Source organism: Zootoca vivipara, chromosome 11 (assembly GCF_963506605.1).
Source record: "Zootoca vivipara chromosome 11, rZooViv1.1, whole genome shotgun sequence".
NCBI lineage: Eukaryota > Metazoa > Chordata > Lepidosauria > Squamata > Lacertidae > Zootoca > Zootoca vivipara.
In genome coordinates, this window is record NC_083286.1 from 20,067,289 (window position 1) to 20,086,177 (window position 18,889).

At 45.7% G+C, this 18,889-nt stretch overlaps 1 protein-coding gene across 1 annotated transcript in view; it reads right to left on the bottom strand.

Moving 5' to 3' along the window:
• Positions 1 to 16,692, bottom strand: part of LVRN (laeverin) — a 38,832-nt gene extending 22,140 nt beyond the window's left edge. Inside the window, exons 1-7 of the mRNA XM_035100295.2 lie at positions 14,351 to 16,692; positions 10,914 to 11,056; positions 10,364 to 10,539; positions 8,082 to 8,208; positions 6,088 to 6,242; positions 3,223 to 3,336; positions 120 to 260 (exon numbers count right to left, since the gene is read on the bottom strand). Of these exons, the coding sequence (XP_034956186.2) occupies positions 120 to 260; positions 3,223 to 3,336; positions 6,088 to 6,242; positions 8,082 to 8,208; positions 10,364 to 10,539; positions 10,914 to 11,056; positions 14,351 to 14,985 (1,491 nt within the window). The 5' untranslated portion in view covers positions 14,986 to 16,692. The remainder of the gene's footprint in view (positions 1 to 119; positions 261 to 3,222; positions 3,337 to 6,087; positions 6,243 to 8,081; positions 8,209 to 10,363; positions 10,540 to 10,913; positions 11,057 to 14,350) is intronic.
• Positions 16,693 to 18,889: the final 2,197 nt, after the last annotated feature.

Sequence of the window (18,889 nt, forward strand, 5' to 3'; positions counted from 1 at the left end):
CAATGGAGGCACAGGATTCCCTTTTTCATGTTATGAAAAAGTGGCAATTTCATACTGATGTTTCAAATCATGTGACCGATAACATCCTTTAATATACTGCTTAAAAATTTTGTTTTTACCTTCTTGTATGTTATTAAACCAAACAGATTAAATAATGCGTCCGATTCTTGTCTTTCACCTGTGTCTGATAAAGACTGATTTTGTAGTTCATTATCCATGCGCAAGATAGGTTGAAGCACTGCATAGCTAAAGATCTTGTCCTGAAAATAACCATAAAATAGCAATGTTTACCTAAAAATAAAAGACCACATTTTAAGTTACTTTGAGAATTATACCATATTCTTGCTCCATAGGACACACTTTTTCCCTCCTAAAAAGTAAGGGGCAATGTCTGTGCGTCTTATGGAGTGAATGTGTGGTCGATCGCTGGCTCCTTTTCTGGCCCTGCCCCCTTGCCCAGGACTCCATTGTTGAATGTTCTGCAGGCGGAGGCTGTTTGTTTCCCCAGCGACATGTGACTGGCTGATTAGATTATCTGTCTGGAAACACTAGGAATGGCTCCCTTTCCTTTCCTAAAGAAGCTGCAGAACTGTGAGTTGAACCCCATAAAAACAGGATTTTTTCCCTTTGCAAAGTAAGCTCAACAACTTTGAGCTAATCCTCAAAAAACCAGGGCTTTTCCCATTTGCAAAAGAAGCTGCACAACTTTGAGCTGATCCTCAAAAAACCGGGGGTTTTCCCCTTTGCAAAAGAAACTACCATATATTCCGGCCTATAAGATGACTTTTGAACCCAGGAAAATCTTTTCAACAGTTGGGGGTTGTCTTATATGCCGGGTATAAGATCTGTGGCCGCTGCATACAGTGGGGGGAGCTCAAAAACGGCCACAGCCACATCCCCGCCGTATGCGGCGACCGTGTAAGCGGCTGCCGCTTTCTTTCCATGCAGGCTTTCCTCCCTCCTCCCTGCATGGAAAGAAAGCGGCAGCCTCTTACTCTCTCTCTCCCCCCACTCGCCTTGGTGCCTGGAACATTAGAGTGCGAGTGGAGCCGGCTCTGGGATGTGCTCCCTCCCCTTCTTCCTCTCCCCACCTCTCCTCCCCTCCCTTCCTGCCCACCCGCCCTGAGCCAGAGGCCAGAGGAGCCGGTTCCATGCCCGCTGGAGCCTCCTCTCACCGCCGCCTCGTTTTCCCCCTCAGCGCACATATCCCGCTTTATCGCTACCCGAAGGAGTCTCAAAGCGGCTAACATTCTCCTTTCCCATCCTCCCCCACAACAAACACTCTGTGAGGTGAGTGGGGCTGAGAGATTTCAAAGAAGTGTGACTAGCCCAAGGTCACCCAGCAGCTGCATGTGGAGGAGCGGAGACGCGAACCTGGTTCCCCAGATTACGAGTCTACCACTCTTAACCACTACACCACACTGGCTCTCCAAGGGGTGGACAGCAGGCGGGTGGACACAGGGGCGAGGCGAGGAGGGACGGGCGCAAGTGACTGGGAAGGATGGAGGATGCAAGCGACCGAGGATGTGCGTTCAAGTCTCAGCCCCCTACCCCACCCCACCCCACCTCCCCTTATTCCCCACATCGTCGTCTTCTTCTTCAAGAGCTAACTGCAGTTTTTATGCTTCAGCTCCTTCCCTCCCTCTGAATGAAATCTACGGTAGTTCAAAATGCTACCATAGTTCTTGGCATGCCTGCAAGTAAGTGCATTTAAACATCTGTGTCTCTCTTTTGGCTTCATTTACCGGTATTTAAAAAGTGGGGAGAGGAAGAGGAAGAGAAAAATTTTATTTGGTGTGCGTTGGAAGTGTGGGATATACTTGTTATGGCGAGTATATCCCAAACTCTATATTTTGACTGGAAAAGTAGGGGGTCGTCTTATACGCCCAGTCATCTTATACGCCGACATATACGGTACACAACTGTGAGCTGATTCCCCCCCCCCAAAAAAACCGGGGTTTTCCCCCTTTCCTCCTCTAAAAACTAGGTGCATCTTATGGTCAGGTGCGTCTTATGGAGCGAAAAATATGGTACTTAATTCATAGAACGTAAATGGCTTCCTATTTTAAAAACCTTCGTTTTCAAGAAAATCTGCATTTGGCTGAAATTCTTATCACAGAAAGTCAATTTGTGGGATGCCAGCATGTGAAATGTAAATGTCAGAAAACCAGTATCATGTCCTGATTTTAATTAACATCTGCTACAAATAATTAGTGCGAATCAAATCAGGAATGCATAGCACAAAATTTCAACAAAAAGAATACCTATGGTTTATGGTATTACCATAGCGCAAAAGAGCAGTAGAAGACAGCTTTGACCTAGTATACAAGGCATGATTATTAGCTAGGGCAGTTGTTTTTCAACCAGTGTGCCCTCAACAAAACAGCAGCTGCCGAAGGAGCATGCACGCACACACACACAGAGACGGCTCCTCCTCTCCCCAACCAGGCAAGTAGGACGCACGTGTACCAGCCAATGAGGGAAAGAGGGCGAGTTGACGTTAATTGGGTGGGCCGTGGCAGGGCTATTCGTTATATAGTCAGTTGGGGGCAGGGTTTCGGAGGGGGACAGAGACGCCACCGGTCTCAGGTTGCCTCTCAGGTGCTGTTATCGCTAAGCCTGTTATTACCGCTCGGAGCAGCCACTGTTTTCACAACCCGAGCGGTGCTTTTGGGCATTGGAAATTGGGCAGAGCGGCAACGGACGTTGCTTCTACGCATGTCCAGACATGCATAGAAGCGACTTCCGGTGCTGCGCCGCTGCTGGTCCCGGATTTTTCAATCCGGAACTTGGCAGCTATGTTCTGGGTAGGGAGGGAAGATCTTCAAAGAGCTTGTAACCCATGTTCGGGGTTCTTACTCTGTGTGGAGACCTGTTGCACAACAATAAAGATTGTGGTCTACTGACCGCTGTTTTGCTCCTGTATTTGGCTGGAACTTCCTTTTTCTGCTAACTGCAGAAACCTGTGGGGAATATCGCCCTGACGAGTATCCTTGCACCCCAGAATTTTCCATCTCAGAATCCAGAGCCAGCAGGCCTAGAGAATCAACAACCAGCTGCACAGCCTTCCTCAGCTCAAGGGTCAGGTTGAGACTGGACCTAATCTGGGGCCCTCTGAGACCTGAAACCACCATTGCATAGATCCCATTAATTTCAAGGGACTGAAAACAATCCCCCAGTTTGGATAAACCTTATATAAACGATGATATAGTTCACACCTACCAGAGGCAATGTGGGCATTATGTAGTATGTACCGAGATACTCCAAGTAAGATGCAAATCCTTCGTTAAGCCATAAGTCGTTCCACCAATGCATGGTAACTAGGTTTCCAAACCACTTCAAATAGAAGGAAGAGGAGAGAGAGTCTTTCAATGCATTTGTTTTCAAACTGCTCTTCTAATCATCAGGCAAAAGAGTAGTTCATAGTCTCACGTTGGCATATGTTATCAAAAAGGAATGCTATAATGTTTACAGGTTTGTTTGAATTTAGAAAGGCGCCATTTTAGAAAAGCTACAAAGATAGAAATCGGCAGTTGAAGTATTAAAGAAAAATCCATTCTGGGATTTGATAACATAACCAAATAGAATTCTCTCTAAGTGTGTGATGCATTCAAGTGTGCAAATGCAATGAATGTGTATGTCTTTAAACAGCAGAACCACGTGGAACGAGGAGGGAGCCATAATGGTCTGCAAGACAAACTGCACTACTCACCTGCCTTCCCAACACTGAGTGTTACTACCTATTGGTTCCTGAGAGGCACAGGGGAGCTGAGTGCGGTGCAGGCACGGCAGCAGGAAGGATCCAGATTGGGTCTGCTCCATCTCCCGCATCATCCTGAGCTCCCTGGAGCTCCCCTCTCAGGAACCAGCAGTGGTACCCAGTACTGGGAAGGCAGATGAGCAATGCCACCTTGGCTGACTGCTATTGAGAAAATTAACTTTCCCCCTGCCAACTGCTATATGCATTTCCAGATAAGTTCCTATAAGCACTAATGGAGACTTCTCTTGAAATGTAAATAAGCAGCAATTTTGGGTCTGGTCTTTTACCCTTCCAATCCACTACCTTGATCCTTTTTCTACTTTAATTTAAAAGAGGCATGTTTGCGCTTTACCATCCCATTAATTGGGATAAAGCTTGTAAAGCATGGCGTTCCCTCAGTTTACACTTTTTTCAGACACCACTTTAAATAAAACTGTTATCGCCGCTTAACTCATAATGAAAAGAAAAACAAGTCAATGGGAAACACAACAGGAAAAAATAGATTTGTTTAACAAATAAGCAGAAGCATATATTGGAGTGTCAAAAGTTTTGTTTGGTACGGTATTAAAGTTTATAATAATCTGATTTATGTTTGCGGATTTGTAGAGCAAATGCTAATAAATCAAGTTTTGATCCAGTATCTTATTTTACATGCTTTCATTAAGTACTCTTTTTTAGGCTTTTAGCACACACACAAAATAGTGTGGTGCTAAACAAATGTTCCCTGCTGTTCCTTTCTTGCTCCCACTTCTATGTTTCCCCTTGTTACTTCCTTCCCTGCCCCCCACTTTAAACAAATGAGGTACCGGTACTCCATATCAGTGAGCACCATCACAAAAAAACACTGCATACCCATAGCCGCATACTACATTCAACTTTCAAGGAAAGGGATCTATTACAAGATGCCCAACTGCAAGCTCAAAGGGACAATGCACAATGAACTTCTGGAAGTCACTAAATGTATGAATTCTTTTTTTAACATGGCTGGGAACTTCACAGAGACTGGCCATGACAGTTAAACCTCCATATTTGCAGGCAAAACACCTGTTGAGTATCATGTGATAGGAACAAACAATATGAGAAGGTCACCACTTTCCTGTCTTGCTTATGAGCTCCTGTATATTCCTGCCTGTCCACTACTGGAAGCAAAATGCTGGGACCAATGCACTATAAACTGAACCAGAAAGGCGATTCTTGTGTGCTTCATTTATCCTCCTACACTTCTACTGGGACTAGATTGTAGCCGTGTTGCTAATTATAGCAGGGGCCATTGGCACTGTACCCCTTCTCCTTTGCGGCCCAAAAATGCTATTTAGGGGGGCTTACTTTTAGCTGTGGCGCTGTGGGTTAAACCACAGAGCCTAGGGCTTGCTGATCAGAAGGTCAGCGGTTCGAATCCCTGTGACGGGGTGAGCTCCCGTTGCTCGGTCCCAGCTCCTGCCAACCTAGCAGTTCGAGAGCACATCAAAATGCAAGTAGATAAATAGGAACCACTACAGCGGGAAGGTAAACGGCATTTCCGTGTGCTGCTCTGGTTCGCCAGAAGTGGCTTTGTCATGCTGGCCACATGACCTGGAAGCCATACGCCGGCTCCCTCGGCCAATAATGCGAGATGAGCGCGCAACCCCAGAGTCGGTCACGACTGGACCTAATGGTCAGGGGTCCCTTTACCTTTACCTTACTTTTAGCTTTGGACTCTTAAACAGCATCTTGTTAAACAGCACAGTGCCACAGGAAGCCTCACAGGTCAAGAGGACAATTCTGGTGTCTCTGAAACGTTGGCCCTTCAGATGCTGTCGAACTACTGCTTGCATCAGCACTAGCAGGCATGGCCAATGGCCAGGTTACATGGGAACCATATTTCAGCCACATCCAAAGGGACCAAAGGTCCCCCATACATGATCTAAGTGCTTTGAGAGAAAGCAAAAATGAATCCTTCGTTAGTAAATGTACTCGATATAGCAGTGACTTTTTTTTCAGTGAACAGTCTGTTGGGAAAACTCTCCACATTGCTTATGTTAATCTCAACACAGACACCCAAATACATTATGGGCTTTTTAAAGGTCATGCCAGGATTCATTTTTATTAAGTTTGTTAGTTCTATGTAATTCTATAAAGCTCTAAAAATGTATTCAGTCAGGAAGCAAGAGCCTTCTACTTCCCCAGGAACTGTACTCCCGGCGACCAATTCCAAACACTTGGCAGTTCTCAGGATTTATTTTCACATTAAATTACCACTATTGCAGCTACCGCTACTTTCAAAATATCAACTTCATTTTTTAAGATAGATTAAAGTGCAGAACATTTTACCACATTTTACCACATGCCTGGTGTGCTATCTCATGGGAAATAATTTTGCAAATCCAATATTTCTGGTGTGATAATTTATCTTCTGGGTGATACAACAAGGATTTTTCATGGAAAGTCATTAGCCCCCAGTTTTCCATAGCACCAGCTTCCATATCAGGTAGCGCAAGCAGATCTAGATTGGTTTAAATAAAGAGAAAAAGAAGGAGCTTTAACCATTTCACAATTCATACGTTTACACGAGTGCTCTTGGCTTAATCTGCCATTTCCCAAGATTTTCAGGTTACAGGTAGGTAGCCGTGTTGGTCTGGATCGAAGTAAAATAAAAAAATTCCTTCAGTAGCACCTTAAAGACCAACTAAGTTTTTATTTTGGTATGAGCTTTCGTGTGCATGCACACTTCTTCAGATTTTCAGATTTCAGATTTCCAAGATTTTCAGTCACTGACAATATTGGCATGAAAAGGAACCTAGCAAATACTATTGGGAGCTCCCCCCCATGTAGGTTCCCCCCCCCCCATGTTCTTAATAACAAACAAACAAGGAAGTATTTGTACAAAAGAACATAAAAATATACCTGCATTGTCACAGAGGATGCGTTGCGACTACTCTAGAGTAATGACTCTCCAGACCGTTGCCTTTTCATGCTTTTATTATGTGCCGGCTATTTACAGTGCTAGAGCTGTACAGGATACATGTTCTTAGTCTGGCCCAGAACCCTGGAATGGCGCTTCCCGCGTTTTCTTCCAACATAACAGTTTGGGCACCCCAAATCTCCTTCCACGTTTCCTCTTGCGTAATTCCGGAACTGGAGGGAAAAAGGGTCTCCTTTCCATGTTTTCCTTCTCCCCCCTTTCCCTGCTCTCTCTTCCTCTCTCACGTGCAGCAGAGGCTCTGCTATCCTGCCAGAGCCCTGTCTCCTACTTCCTCCTTCCCCACTGGACTCTTCCCCCTCCCAGCTGGCTCCGCTGCTGGTGGAAGAGCTGCTCCTCAAGATGGGAGGGGGCTCTCTGTACTGTTTCCCCCTCACATGCATAATCAGGTCTCAGGTCCACCTTTGTGCAGTGTGGCCAATCAGATGCCTTTAAGCCCTGTTTGTGGGCTTCCTGGAGGCACCAGCTTCTACTCTTGGATTCAGCAACTGATATTCAGTAGCATATGGAATGTTAAAACAGAGGTTCCATATCCTCACCAGCACAAATACCGTACCTCTTTGCTGGCAAAAATGGCAGCTTGGAAAAAGCGGATTACTTAGACGTTAGGTGCACCACAAAAAATCAAAAGGGTGTGGTCAAGGAAGGGGTGGAAAAGTGAATCGATTCAATAAAGAAGGGACATGTTATGAATGAGAAATTCCTTAAGATAGATTCCAGAGGACTAACCAGTCAGTAGCATCAAACACACACGCACACACACACACACCCCAAAAATTGACCTAAAACTTAGGGGGTATTCTGGTCTCAGCTTTCCAAGAAAAGAAACTACTTTTGCTCAGGCAGAACATCAACCATATATACATTTGAAAGACATCTAAAAATGCCTGGCAGCATGCTTGCTAGCAGGGGTTATTTCTCTTGAGTTGGCCATAGTTTCCCAAGGGCAGTAGCAGAGGCAACCAGAGAGCTGGGGGGAGACATTAATATCACACCCTCACCACATCTCTCTTAGCTGCCCCACCACCAAAGCTTTCTACTGAATTGCATAATCTGTTGATGGCCACTTCAGGGATATTTTAGATGGAACAGTGGGGTGTAAGTCTTATAGTGTATTCTAAGGTGTATGCTGTTTTGGACAGCTCACACCACAATAAACCAGTTAGTTTCAGGGTCACAGAAATGTTGTGCCTTTTGTTTAGAATAGCTGTTCCTCAAACTGTATGGATTTCTAATTCAAAGTCAGAAGAAAAAAGCATTTCTGGGAACGTAGCACATGATTCCAAGCAAAAACAATTTTGTCCATTTTAAACATTTTAAGAGGTTGTTTCTTTTTTAAAAAAGAAGAAGAAGCATGCATACCTGTTTTTGGAAGAGGGTAACTGATGTTAAGTAAGTCTTCCATAAATGAAAAGATTGGTCCAGTGATATTTAAAGCATATTCAGCAGATCCATTTTTAATTGCATCCTTCCGAGCCCAAATGCGTATCTATGAATATGCACAGAAATGGTTATTTTGGACAACTGATGAAAATCTATTTCATATCATTAGGTCTTCTTTAGTGGCCATGAATTTGCACAGTGACTTTCAGAAAAAAAGAAAACAGGTATTTAGCAGAATTCCTTAAAACTTCATTGCATTTTAGACCTCTGCTCTGTTCAGGTTGCCTTATCCTTTGAAGACCACCACATTTTCTTCCATGACATCATGCACCCTGAAACTCTTGTTCTTTAAAAACTTTATTGCTCCCACAGCCACATGCAGTTGCGCCATGTATTCTTCCAAACAAAAGAATGAGTATGCAGGTCGAAGGGAAAAGTGAAACGTTTGCTAGACGGTGGGTGGCACTGCTAGGTTTGTGCATGCTCTGTGTCAGTTAAACATTTGACAATCGACACACCAGTGAATTCATTTCTGTGTTATCCAAGACCACATAAGCAGCCACTTGAAAGGCATTGGGTGTTAGTCGTGACTACAATTTGCAAGAACCATTTATCACCTGGAAATACATGCAGCCAGTCACCAATCAATTTAAGAATCAGCACTGAGTTAAATAAGTGAGGAGATACGAGTGTGGTCAGCAGCCACAGAATGCTGCCTGACTCCAGGTGGAAAACTCTGTGGAAGGTGTAATGGAATGGACGCTTCTGTTACATTTTATTACCTTTTAGCTTCCCTGGTAGCCCCCAGTGTACCCAAATATTTTGAATTATCAGACATTTGGGTAAATGGGAGTACTATCTGCTTAATGGTTAGAGATATGAGGCTACGTGGGTGAAACTTTATATAATCAGTAGGCTGCTACAGACAAGGTTATCCTCAATACCTTTTCCCTAGCTAGACAACACAAGCACTGATAAGGACCTTGGAAAATGAAAATCCCGGAAACACAAGCATCTTAACTCTTTCCCCCATAGTGTAGATCAGTGGTTCCCAAACTTGGGTCTCCAGTTGTTTTTGGACTTACAATTCCTATCATCCCTGACTATTGGTCCTGCTAGCTAGGGATGATGGGAGTTGTAGTACAAAAACAGCTGGAGACCTGAGTTTTGGAAACACTGGTGTAGATCCTAAACTGTTCTGCCCATTTTGCAAGTGACAAGACAAATCCGCATGGGCAGTTTGGGTGAAACAGCAGAAGATAAGAGCTGTCTGACAGTGGGACAGACTCCCACGAGAGGTGGTGGGCTCTCCTTCATTGGAGGTTTTTAAGCAGAGTTTGGATGGTCATCTTGTCATGGATGCTTTAGCTGAGATTCCTGCATTGCAGGGGGTTGGACTAGATGACCCTCAAGATCTCTTCCAATGCTATGATTCTAAGATGATATAATAATGGCCCAGACTGGCAGCCTTTTAAATGGGATGATATCAATTTAATAAATCTTTAAAGGAGCACTCCCAGCACCAGTCAGCGGACTGGTGCTTGAAAGCATGTCTCCAAGGAGTTTCCTGTAATCACTGATTTAATAGTTACCGCAACCTCATTTGAACTTTGACAGCTATCAGTCACCTGCCCTCTTAATGTTAGGTGATTGACAGGTGGGTGGTCCCACTCACCTGTCAACGATGGCCTGCACAGGGCGAGGGAGATAAGCATCTTGCATGCCAGCTAGATCTGGTTCATCTGGTAAACCATGTCTGGAACAGCAGTGCCTACACCAGGCATCCCCAAACTGCGGCCCTCCAGATGTTTTGGCCTACAACTCCCATGATCCCTAGCTAACAGGACCAGTGGTCAGGGATGATGGGAATTGTAGTCCAAAACATCTGGAGGGCCAAAGTTTGGGGATGCCTGGCCTACACAGTGTGAGTGATGTTCTAGTAAGAGAACCCTATTCCAAAGGCAGGCAGGCATGTGGAAAGCAGTCTTCTAACAAACTAATGTTTCTCCACTAAAGAATCTAGTTGTACTGTGCTTAAACAAAACCTGATCTGGAGTAAACCTGTTCTGAGTAAGATTGCCAAAGTAGGAAACGGGAGTAGATGTTGCATATTAGTTTTCAGGATGCAATTTATTTTTTAAAAAGCCATTTAATCTTATACCATAATTTAAACATTAGCGCATATTGTGCAACACATAATTCACTCATAAATGCAAGTATATGCTGCTAAAGTCTATAATAAATTCAGCAGACTTATTCACCTCATTGCCCCTCTCCACTGTGGTGACATAATCAAAGTTACAGACCGCAAAAGCAGTGATATATGTGGACATTTTTGGTGTTGTTTCAAATGTTGTGACAGTCCAGTTCATCAGTGAAGTCCCATTACTCAAAGTACTCAATGTGCTCTCATTCACATCTTTATACTCAGATACATCTATAAAAGAACAATTATTATAGGCATTAATACTGAATATTATGGCAAATTTGCTCTGTTCAGAATGGAAGTCTAATATATACAGATTAGACTTCTATATAGCGACCATTAGATCTAATAGTTAAGCTATGTTCTTGTTCCCTCTGTAAAAAAAATGCCGTGGCCAAGCAAGGATCCGGCCCCCGTTTTGTTTCATTAGATTCCTAGGTTCTAGGACCAAGATTTTAGGCACCTAGATGATTCAGGGCACCTGAGATTTTTCTAATCCTGGCTGCAGCAACTATAATGGCAACAATATTAATAAGCCTAGTACCGTTGCCATTACATAACGGGTCCCACCACACAATTAGAAAGTCCCACATTCCCTTCCTTACCCTTAATCGGCATGTTGGAAAGCACTTTATAGCTTGGATGGTGAACAATACTGATGTTAAAGGTAGCTTTCATTGCAGGCTCATCGAAGCATGGGTAAACCCTCCTGGCACCTGCCGGTTCTAGGTGAGATACGACCAACCACCTAAATTGAGAATACGAATAAGTTTAAAGTCAACAGCTCGTAGTCTGGGGGGGATACTCCTGAATCCATCTCGGTCATTGGAGGCCCACGCTACCTCGGTGGCTGCGAGTCCCTTTTGCCAGCTTTGTGGTTTCTGTACCGGGGTAGACTGTCCATGAGAGGGTTATTAACCTGTGGGGTTACTTCAATGCACTCTGCCCGTGAGGCTGGCCCAGGTTGAGGTTGGTATACAAAGCCCTGTACGACCTGGGACACATGCACTGGGTACTGCCCATCACAGCAGCAGGAGGGCCCAGCAGGGCCTGCCACAGCTGCGGGCAGCCTCAGTGGGGCCCATCACAGCAGCAGAATATTGAGGGGGCCCAGCTTTTTGCTTGAAAATTGGGGGGGGATTGCCCCCCCCTCCTCAGAGCTCCTGGCCTGGGACCAGGGTGCATAAAGGATATTCTCAGCTCATATATCTTCAATCCTCCTGTGGATAACATATTATAAGGAGGAATTGGACCAGGCATCCCCAAACTGCGGCCCTCCAGATGTTTTGGCCTACAACTCCCATGATCCCTAGCTAACCGGACCAGTGGTCAGGGATGATGGGAATTGTAGTCCAAAACATCTGGAGGGCCGAAGTTTGGGGATGCCTGAATTGGACCTTTAGTGTGGGCCCCTACTCTTTGGAATTCACACACACACACATTAAATACTAGACAGGCACTATCTCTGTTGTCTATCTGGCTCCTCCTGGATAATTTCTTATTTCAACAAGACTTTTAAATGGAACTTATTTATTTTTTAAAATCCCAGTTTGGATTTGTATTGGTATTGTTTTTAGAAGTTTCCGTTGTTTTATCAGTTATGTATAAACTGCCCTGGACAGTTATTTATAAATGTAATAAATAAAATAAGATAGCCCCAATTCGGCCATGTTTGTGGAAACAAATTTCCACATGCAACCCCAACCTTAGTGGTACACATGTGCAGTTTTACCACCTGATCCCTGGAGCTGCGTGCCGTTTTTAAAATAAGCTACAAGCATATCCAACAGCTTTTTGGGCTAAGGAGTGCAAGCTATTGAGTTAGCCATTATTAGGGAAGGAGTATACGGCTTTACTGGAAGGAATATAGGTATACATTGGGACAGACTCTGAAGTCCTTTTGTCTCTCTGTTTTCCTGTGTGGTGGGAGGATTTAACTGGTTCTACTGAATGCCTCCTTCACCCCAAGCTGAGAAAAATGCTCTTCTCAAGTTAATTAGTTCACATTGACTCACAATATATATTAGAATTTCCACATAAGCTCATTTATACCCCACTTGGACTTTAAGAGTAAGTGACAAAGTAGGCATGATTATTTATGCTGGAGGGCAATGCAGGGCGCCAAGCCAAGGGGGTGGAAGATTTTGAAGATCCATAACTGAGAAGATCCATTTTGTTTGTTGTTGTTTAGTCGTTTAGTCGTGTCCGACTCTTCGTGACCCCATGGACCATAGCACGCCAGGCACTCCTGTCTTCCACTGCCTCCCGCAGTTTGGTCAAACTCATGTTCGTAGCTTCGAGAACACTCTCCAACCATCTCGTCCTCTGTCGTCCCCTTCTCCTAGTGCCCTCCATCTTTCCCAACATCAAGGTCTTTTCCAAGGATTCTTCTCTTCTCATGAGGTGGCCAAAGTATTGGGGCCTCAGCTTCACAATCTGTCCTTCCAGTGAGCACAAGCCAAGGGGGTGGAAGATTTTGAAGATCCATAACTGAGAAGATCCATTTTAGGGCGCCCAATTTTGGCCTTGCTCATATTTCCATATATTATGAAAGTCCACCCCTGGCTCCAGCACTTACAAGAAGTGTGAATTAAATTTGCTTTCCTGGCAAGACGAGACCATTCTTCCCAAAAATCACTGTACAGAGCTTGCTTTAAAAAGTCTAAGCCTGGGCTATGAAGGACAGAACAGCTATAAGGAAGAGGAGAACAGACATCCTGCTAGAGCATCATTGCAGGAACATCAAATCCTTCAAGCAACAACACAACACTGAAAAGGGACTCAAGTTAATTCAGGGAACTGAAGTGTCAGCATATTGTATGGAAATGCAATCAGGATTCTGAAGTTAGCATATGGGAAGTTGTTTAAAGTTATGTGTTTGTTTCAAGTTTCAAACTCTCATCCTAGGTCACTACACTTGCTTGCACAATTGAAGGGCAGTATACAAATTTAGTTTAATAATAATAATAATAATAATTCCCCCCTTTCTCCAATATTGCACTTGACCGGTGGGGCTGCTGTCCATTGGGGCTGGTGGAAGGCAGTCCAAAAGTAGGAGGAACCTAGTGATAGGCAGTTAAAAGCCAATGACAGGCAGACCCAACTCATGTTGATCCTCTCCTCTTCCCTCCAACAAGTCCAACAAGAGCAACTTGGAGACTGAGGAGCAGCAAGAGGAGGAAAGCAATAAGCCAGGCATGTCCAAAGCCTGTTTGGGGGGCCTAATCCGACCCACCGGTGGGTTTAATCTGGCCCCCGTGGCAGTTTATTTCCTGGGGTAAAATCCTTTAAAAAAAACCTCAACAATTTCAACCCTAAAAAAGCTCTTTGGTCGGCCCTTACGGCCCTTCATTTAATCAAATCTGGTCCTCTTTGAAAAAGGTTTGGACACCACTGTGATAAGCAGTGCAACCCTCTCAACTAGCTGCAAACAAGAAGGCAGGATGGTGGGGCCTCAGGCTGAGGGCAGAGTGAGATTGCAGGAGAAGCGCCCCATTTGCTCTAATAGAATCACAGAATTTTAGAGTTGGAAGGCACCCCAAGGGTCATCTAGTCCAACCCGCTGCAATGCAGGAATCTCAGCTCGAGCATCCATGACAAGACAGCCATCCAACCTCTGCTTTAAAAACCTCCAGCCTCTACTGCAAACGGTGTTGGCATGTCATGCACACTGGATCAAGAAGCATCGCTGTGTCTGGATGCAAGACCAGTTGGAGATCCCACCTCTTTGGAAGATGTAAGGAAGAGCATTAGGACAAATAACCGGATATAAACAGGCACCACCATTGCTCCAAATTGAGTCGGAAGGCCTGTGCTAAGCCTGTGGGCCTCGGGCTCAGGGAAAGTGTTTGACGCTTTCCCCCAAGCAACTCTCGCCCGTTAGTTCCATTGGAGGGTTAAGGCATACCCTCCAACATTTCTCCAATGAAAACAGGGACGTCCTAAGGAAAAGCGAATCAAACCAGAAACCTGGTCCTGGACAGCTTCTGCAAATTCGGGACTTGGAGGGTCTGGGAAAGCAAGCCAGGAACCGCATACCTACCTGCTCTCTCCTTCGTCCTTATAGCTGCTCCCGAAGAGCCCATGGAACTCCGGCTCGGCCTGGATCTTGCCCCAGAAGGCGAGCTGCAGCTCATAGAGGGCGCCCGCGCTCAGGTTCGCGCGCAACTCCAGCACCGCGTACTCGTTCCGCGGCGCTTCCCACAGCTCGGCCACGGCCACGCTGCCATTGGCGCCAGCGCCCGTCAGGGGCCCCCAGACGGCGGCGCTCTGGTAGACAAGCTCCACGCTGTGCAGCAGCACCGCGTCCGTGTCGCGGAGGCATCGCACGGTGATGTTCACCTGCCCCGAGTGCGTGCGCGGCTCGGGCAGGCCGGGCGCCAGGTGCGGCCACAGCAGCAGCGAGTAGTGCAGTGGCTCCAAGTCCCCCGGCAGACGCCAGGCGTCCCACGCGCCGGGCGGCCGCGCGGGTGGGTCGGCGCTGGCGGCGGGAGCCCCCTCGTCCGTGGGCGCCGCCGCCACCGCCGCCTGGTCGCCTCTTCCTTTTAAATCCTGCGCGCAGCGCCCGTACAGGATAGCCAGCACCAGCAGCGCCAAGAGCAGCGCAGCCGAGAGCAGCGCCAGCAGCGCGGCGGACTTTTTGCCCAAGTAGAAGCCGGAGCGCAACTTGACGGTCATGGTGGCCGGGTGAAAGCGAAGGGGGCCTGAGCGACTGAGGAAGAAATTCAGCACAGGGCAAGACCCCTCTTCTGAGACGGGGAAGGGTCAGGGCCGCTTCTTCGTTGACTCAGGGGGTCGTTGGTGGAGGCTGCAGGGCTGGAGCCAAGCAAGCTGTTGGCTGAGGTGGTCTGAACGCGGCACACCCCGCCTGGGCGCCAAGAACCCATCCTTCTTCCTTCAACCCCGCCTCTTCTTCCTCCCTTCCTGGGAGCTCCTCATCTGCACATCATCTCCCAGCAGCTGACTGGAGGCGAAAGCCCTCCTTAGTTCCCTGGAAGGGTGAGGAGGACTTGGAATTGCTTTGCATCCTCCGAGACTCCTCTTGGAAGCTCCAGCAGGAGGGGCTTTTTGCACATTCCTCCTCTGGGGGAATATTTCCCCTTAGCTCCCTTGTTGGAAAGGAGGTGAGTCCCTTCAGGAGGCAGGCCTTAGCAGCTGGTGCAGTTTGGAAAAGGGGGCAGGGAAGGTTGAGGGGGAAGTAGGAAACTCGCTCAGCACTTCCTTTAGATGTTCAAGCCCCTTTAAGGTAGGAACATAGCTCTTTCCTTTCTCCCTAATTATATTCCCAAACCACACATGTTGGAGACTCCTGTCCTGGGCGGTTTAAAGTGGGTGTGATGCATCCCAGGTGTGCATGCTTTTTGGCTTCATCAGCACGACCTTGTACTCATCCAAATTAATGGCAGTTGGCACTTTACGCCATTTAAGTTGGATGTTCCCGATCCGTGGTGAAGGGAAATACAACAATATAAAATTGTATGTACTGAAGCCCATTGTTGTAGGTGAGTTTGTTTGTTTACTTATAACATTTTTGCTGGGTGCCATCTCTATTCCCATTGACGAGGTGCTCATCAGTGGGCTGCTGATTGGGCCAAGCAACACAAGGCTTTGGGTTTTTTAACCTGCTGTTTTGTATAAGTCTGGAAAAAATGAGAAGAGTTGCCATATGCCCTCTTTTTCCAGGACACCTTTTCATGGGTAGAGCCATCATAGAAATCAATAGTTAAAAGCAGAAGTCGGCAAATGTGCCCTCTTTTTTGCTCTTCAGAATATGGCAACCCTGTCCATCTTCAGATATCTCAAGGGCTGTCACACAGAGAATGGTGCAAGCTTGTTTTCACCTGCTCCAGTGGCTAGGACCTGAACCAATGGGTTCAAGTTACAAGAAAGGTGATTCTCACTAAACATCAAGAAGAAGTACCGGTAAGAGCTATTTGACAGTAGAACAAACTCCCACAAAAGATGGTGCACTCTCCTTCCTTGGTTTTAAGCAGAGACTGGGTGGCCATCTGTCATGTATAATTTAGTTGAGATTCCTGCATTGGACTAGATGGCCCTTGAGGTCCCTTCCAACTCTACAGTTCTACGATTCTATGAAAAACAGTTGGCCATGCGTGCAGATAAACAAATACCTGTACATATGCCCACAATGGACACCTGGTTTCCTGAACTCAGGAGACAGTGGGGAAGTACAAACTGAGGGGAGGCAACATCTACATGAGTGTGGATGGAAAACATTGAGATAAGAGTCTAAAGTGCCCATGTGTGGATGAATGCACACAAAAGCACACTTGGAAAAATAAGATCTGTAACCACCCATGTGTGCCTTAACACACTGGTGTGGACACAACCTTGGTACTGGATGCAACCTTGAAGGTAGGTGGTCCATGCAGTGCTTAAGACCACTGAATATACATACAGAAGCGAAGGAAATAAATCACCAGTCCCAGTTTGTGACATGTGCACCTGTGCCATACATATGATGCAAAACATGTTTCGGTAATGTACGGTACCTGTGAAAACAGTTTTGTGTATCCATGTAAAAAAACTTCTGGATATCAACATCTATAAAGAAGCACTCTCCTTACAAGCAGAGACATAAAGCATACAGTGTAAAATCCGGAAATATTGCAATGCTTGGGGGTGTGGAGGGACCTTTAGACAAGGGATTTTAGATTATGCTAGCAATGCACAATCATTTATGCTTTTGGAGCTGATTCCCCCCCCCCTTCAACCCCAAGAATGCAAAAGTTTATGTCTCATTCTCCTAAATATAAAGCTAGTAAATGTTAAGATGAGAAAACAGGGACAGTTTACATAAACAAGAGTTCATAAAAATGTGTACAATGTGGTCCCCAGATGATACAAATAACCTGCATTTATGGGAGCACTGAGCTAAATCCACTACTGAGACCCTGACCACTGCTTGTTCACCGCCTATCTGCTCAACCCTACTGTTTTGAAGACATCTGGAAAACAATTTAAATGCATGCAGGAATGCAGAACTCAAGAAAACATTAACATTCATTTTGTTAAATACTACCGTAGTTTACATTATCATATCCTGGTTTAGTTCTTTCAAACAGCCTCCATCTGCTTCTTATAGAAAGGACACCAGTTGCTGCATATCGTCTTGCATCTCAGTTATCACCATATTGATTATGATAAAAAGAAGCATATACAAAAAAACCCCCAACAACAACCCTGAGCATTCATTATGGCTATTTGCTGTCCTTCTTGAACCACAGACAACTTTTCCATTCCTCCATTACCCCAAGCACAGTTTTGAAATCCTGTTGAGTAAAAAGAAAAAACATTACAAGAGGACTACTATTCAAGGATGGCCATAAACCGTACTGCTGTACGTCTGAGTAAAAGTAATGTCTTGACCACAGGATCAAAATAGGGGTAGCCAGCATAATGCCCTCCAGATGTTATGAACTACAGTGCCCATGATGAGAGTGCCCAGAGGTTAGGGTAGAAAGCTCCCAACTGAATGCTACATATCGACCAAATGAGCCTCAAAATTCCTCCCATCTCCAGGCTCAGTCAGAGGGATCAGATATGTCTGGCACTTGCAAACTCATAACAATGTTCATCTTAAAAATACGGTAACATCATGCTGTGTGTGTTTATGCAAAGAGGGTTGCGAACCGGCATGGAAATGGGGGTGGTCTCTGTGCAAGGGGGAGCTGAGAAAGAGGAGGAGGGAGAGAAAATGAGATAAAGGTGAAAATGGCGTGCAAATGAGGTTACAAAAAAAAGGGAGTAGGAGGCATAGGAATGGGGCATGATGGAATCTGAAGAATAGGAGGGGATGGTGGCTTCATAATTGGCCAGAGGGTGAAAAGGTTGTTTAGCAGCTGCAATGTGTGGGAAGAGGAAGATGCAGGAGTGGTTGCATAAAAGCAGGGGGAAAGACCAGTGTGGAGTTGAAAATGAAGGTGCAAAGCAGGCCTGCAGAACAGAAGAGAGAAGTAGCTTCAGATATGAAGTTGGGGAGCTGAAAAGCAAGCTTAGAAGTTGCATGGGGTGAGGAAGGGAAGTTCTAAGGAGTTAAATGTTAGGAGTTGGCAGACTGAGTGAGCAAGGCGCAGCTCTAGTTAGAGCAGTATAAAGCAGCAAGTGGGACAAGTGCAACAAAATCAGACAGTGTGGAATACTCCTGTTTAGTGTTCCAACAACAACAACAATTTATACCTTGCCCATCTGGCTGGGTTTCCCCAGCCACTCTGGGCGACTTCCAACAAAATATTTAAAATACAATAAAAAATCAAACATTAAAAACTTCCCTAAACAGGGCTGCCTTCAGGTGTCTTCTAAAAGTCCAATAGTTGTTTATTTACTTGACATCTGATGGGAAGGCCTCTACCTGGTTCCCTATAACCTCACTTCTCGCAGTGAGGGAACCGCCAGAAGGCCCTTGGCGCTGGACTTCAGTGTCTGGGCAGAACGATGTGGGTAGAGACGCTCCTTCAGGTATACTGCGCCGAGGCCATTTAGGGCTTTAAAGGTCAGCACCAACACTTTGAATTGTGCTCGGAAATGTACTGGGTCAATGTAGGTCTTTCAGAACCGGTGT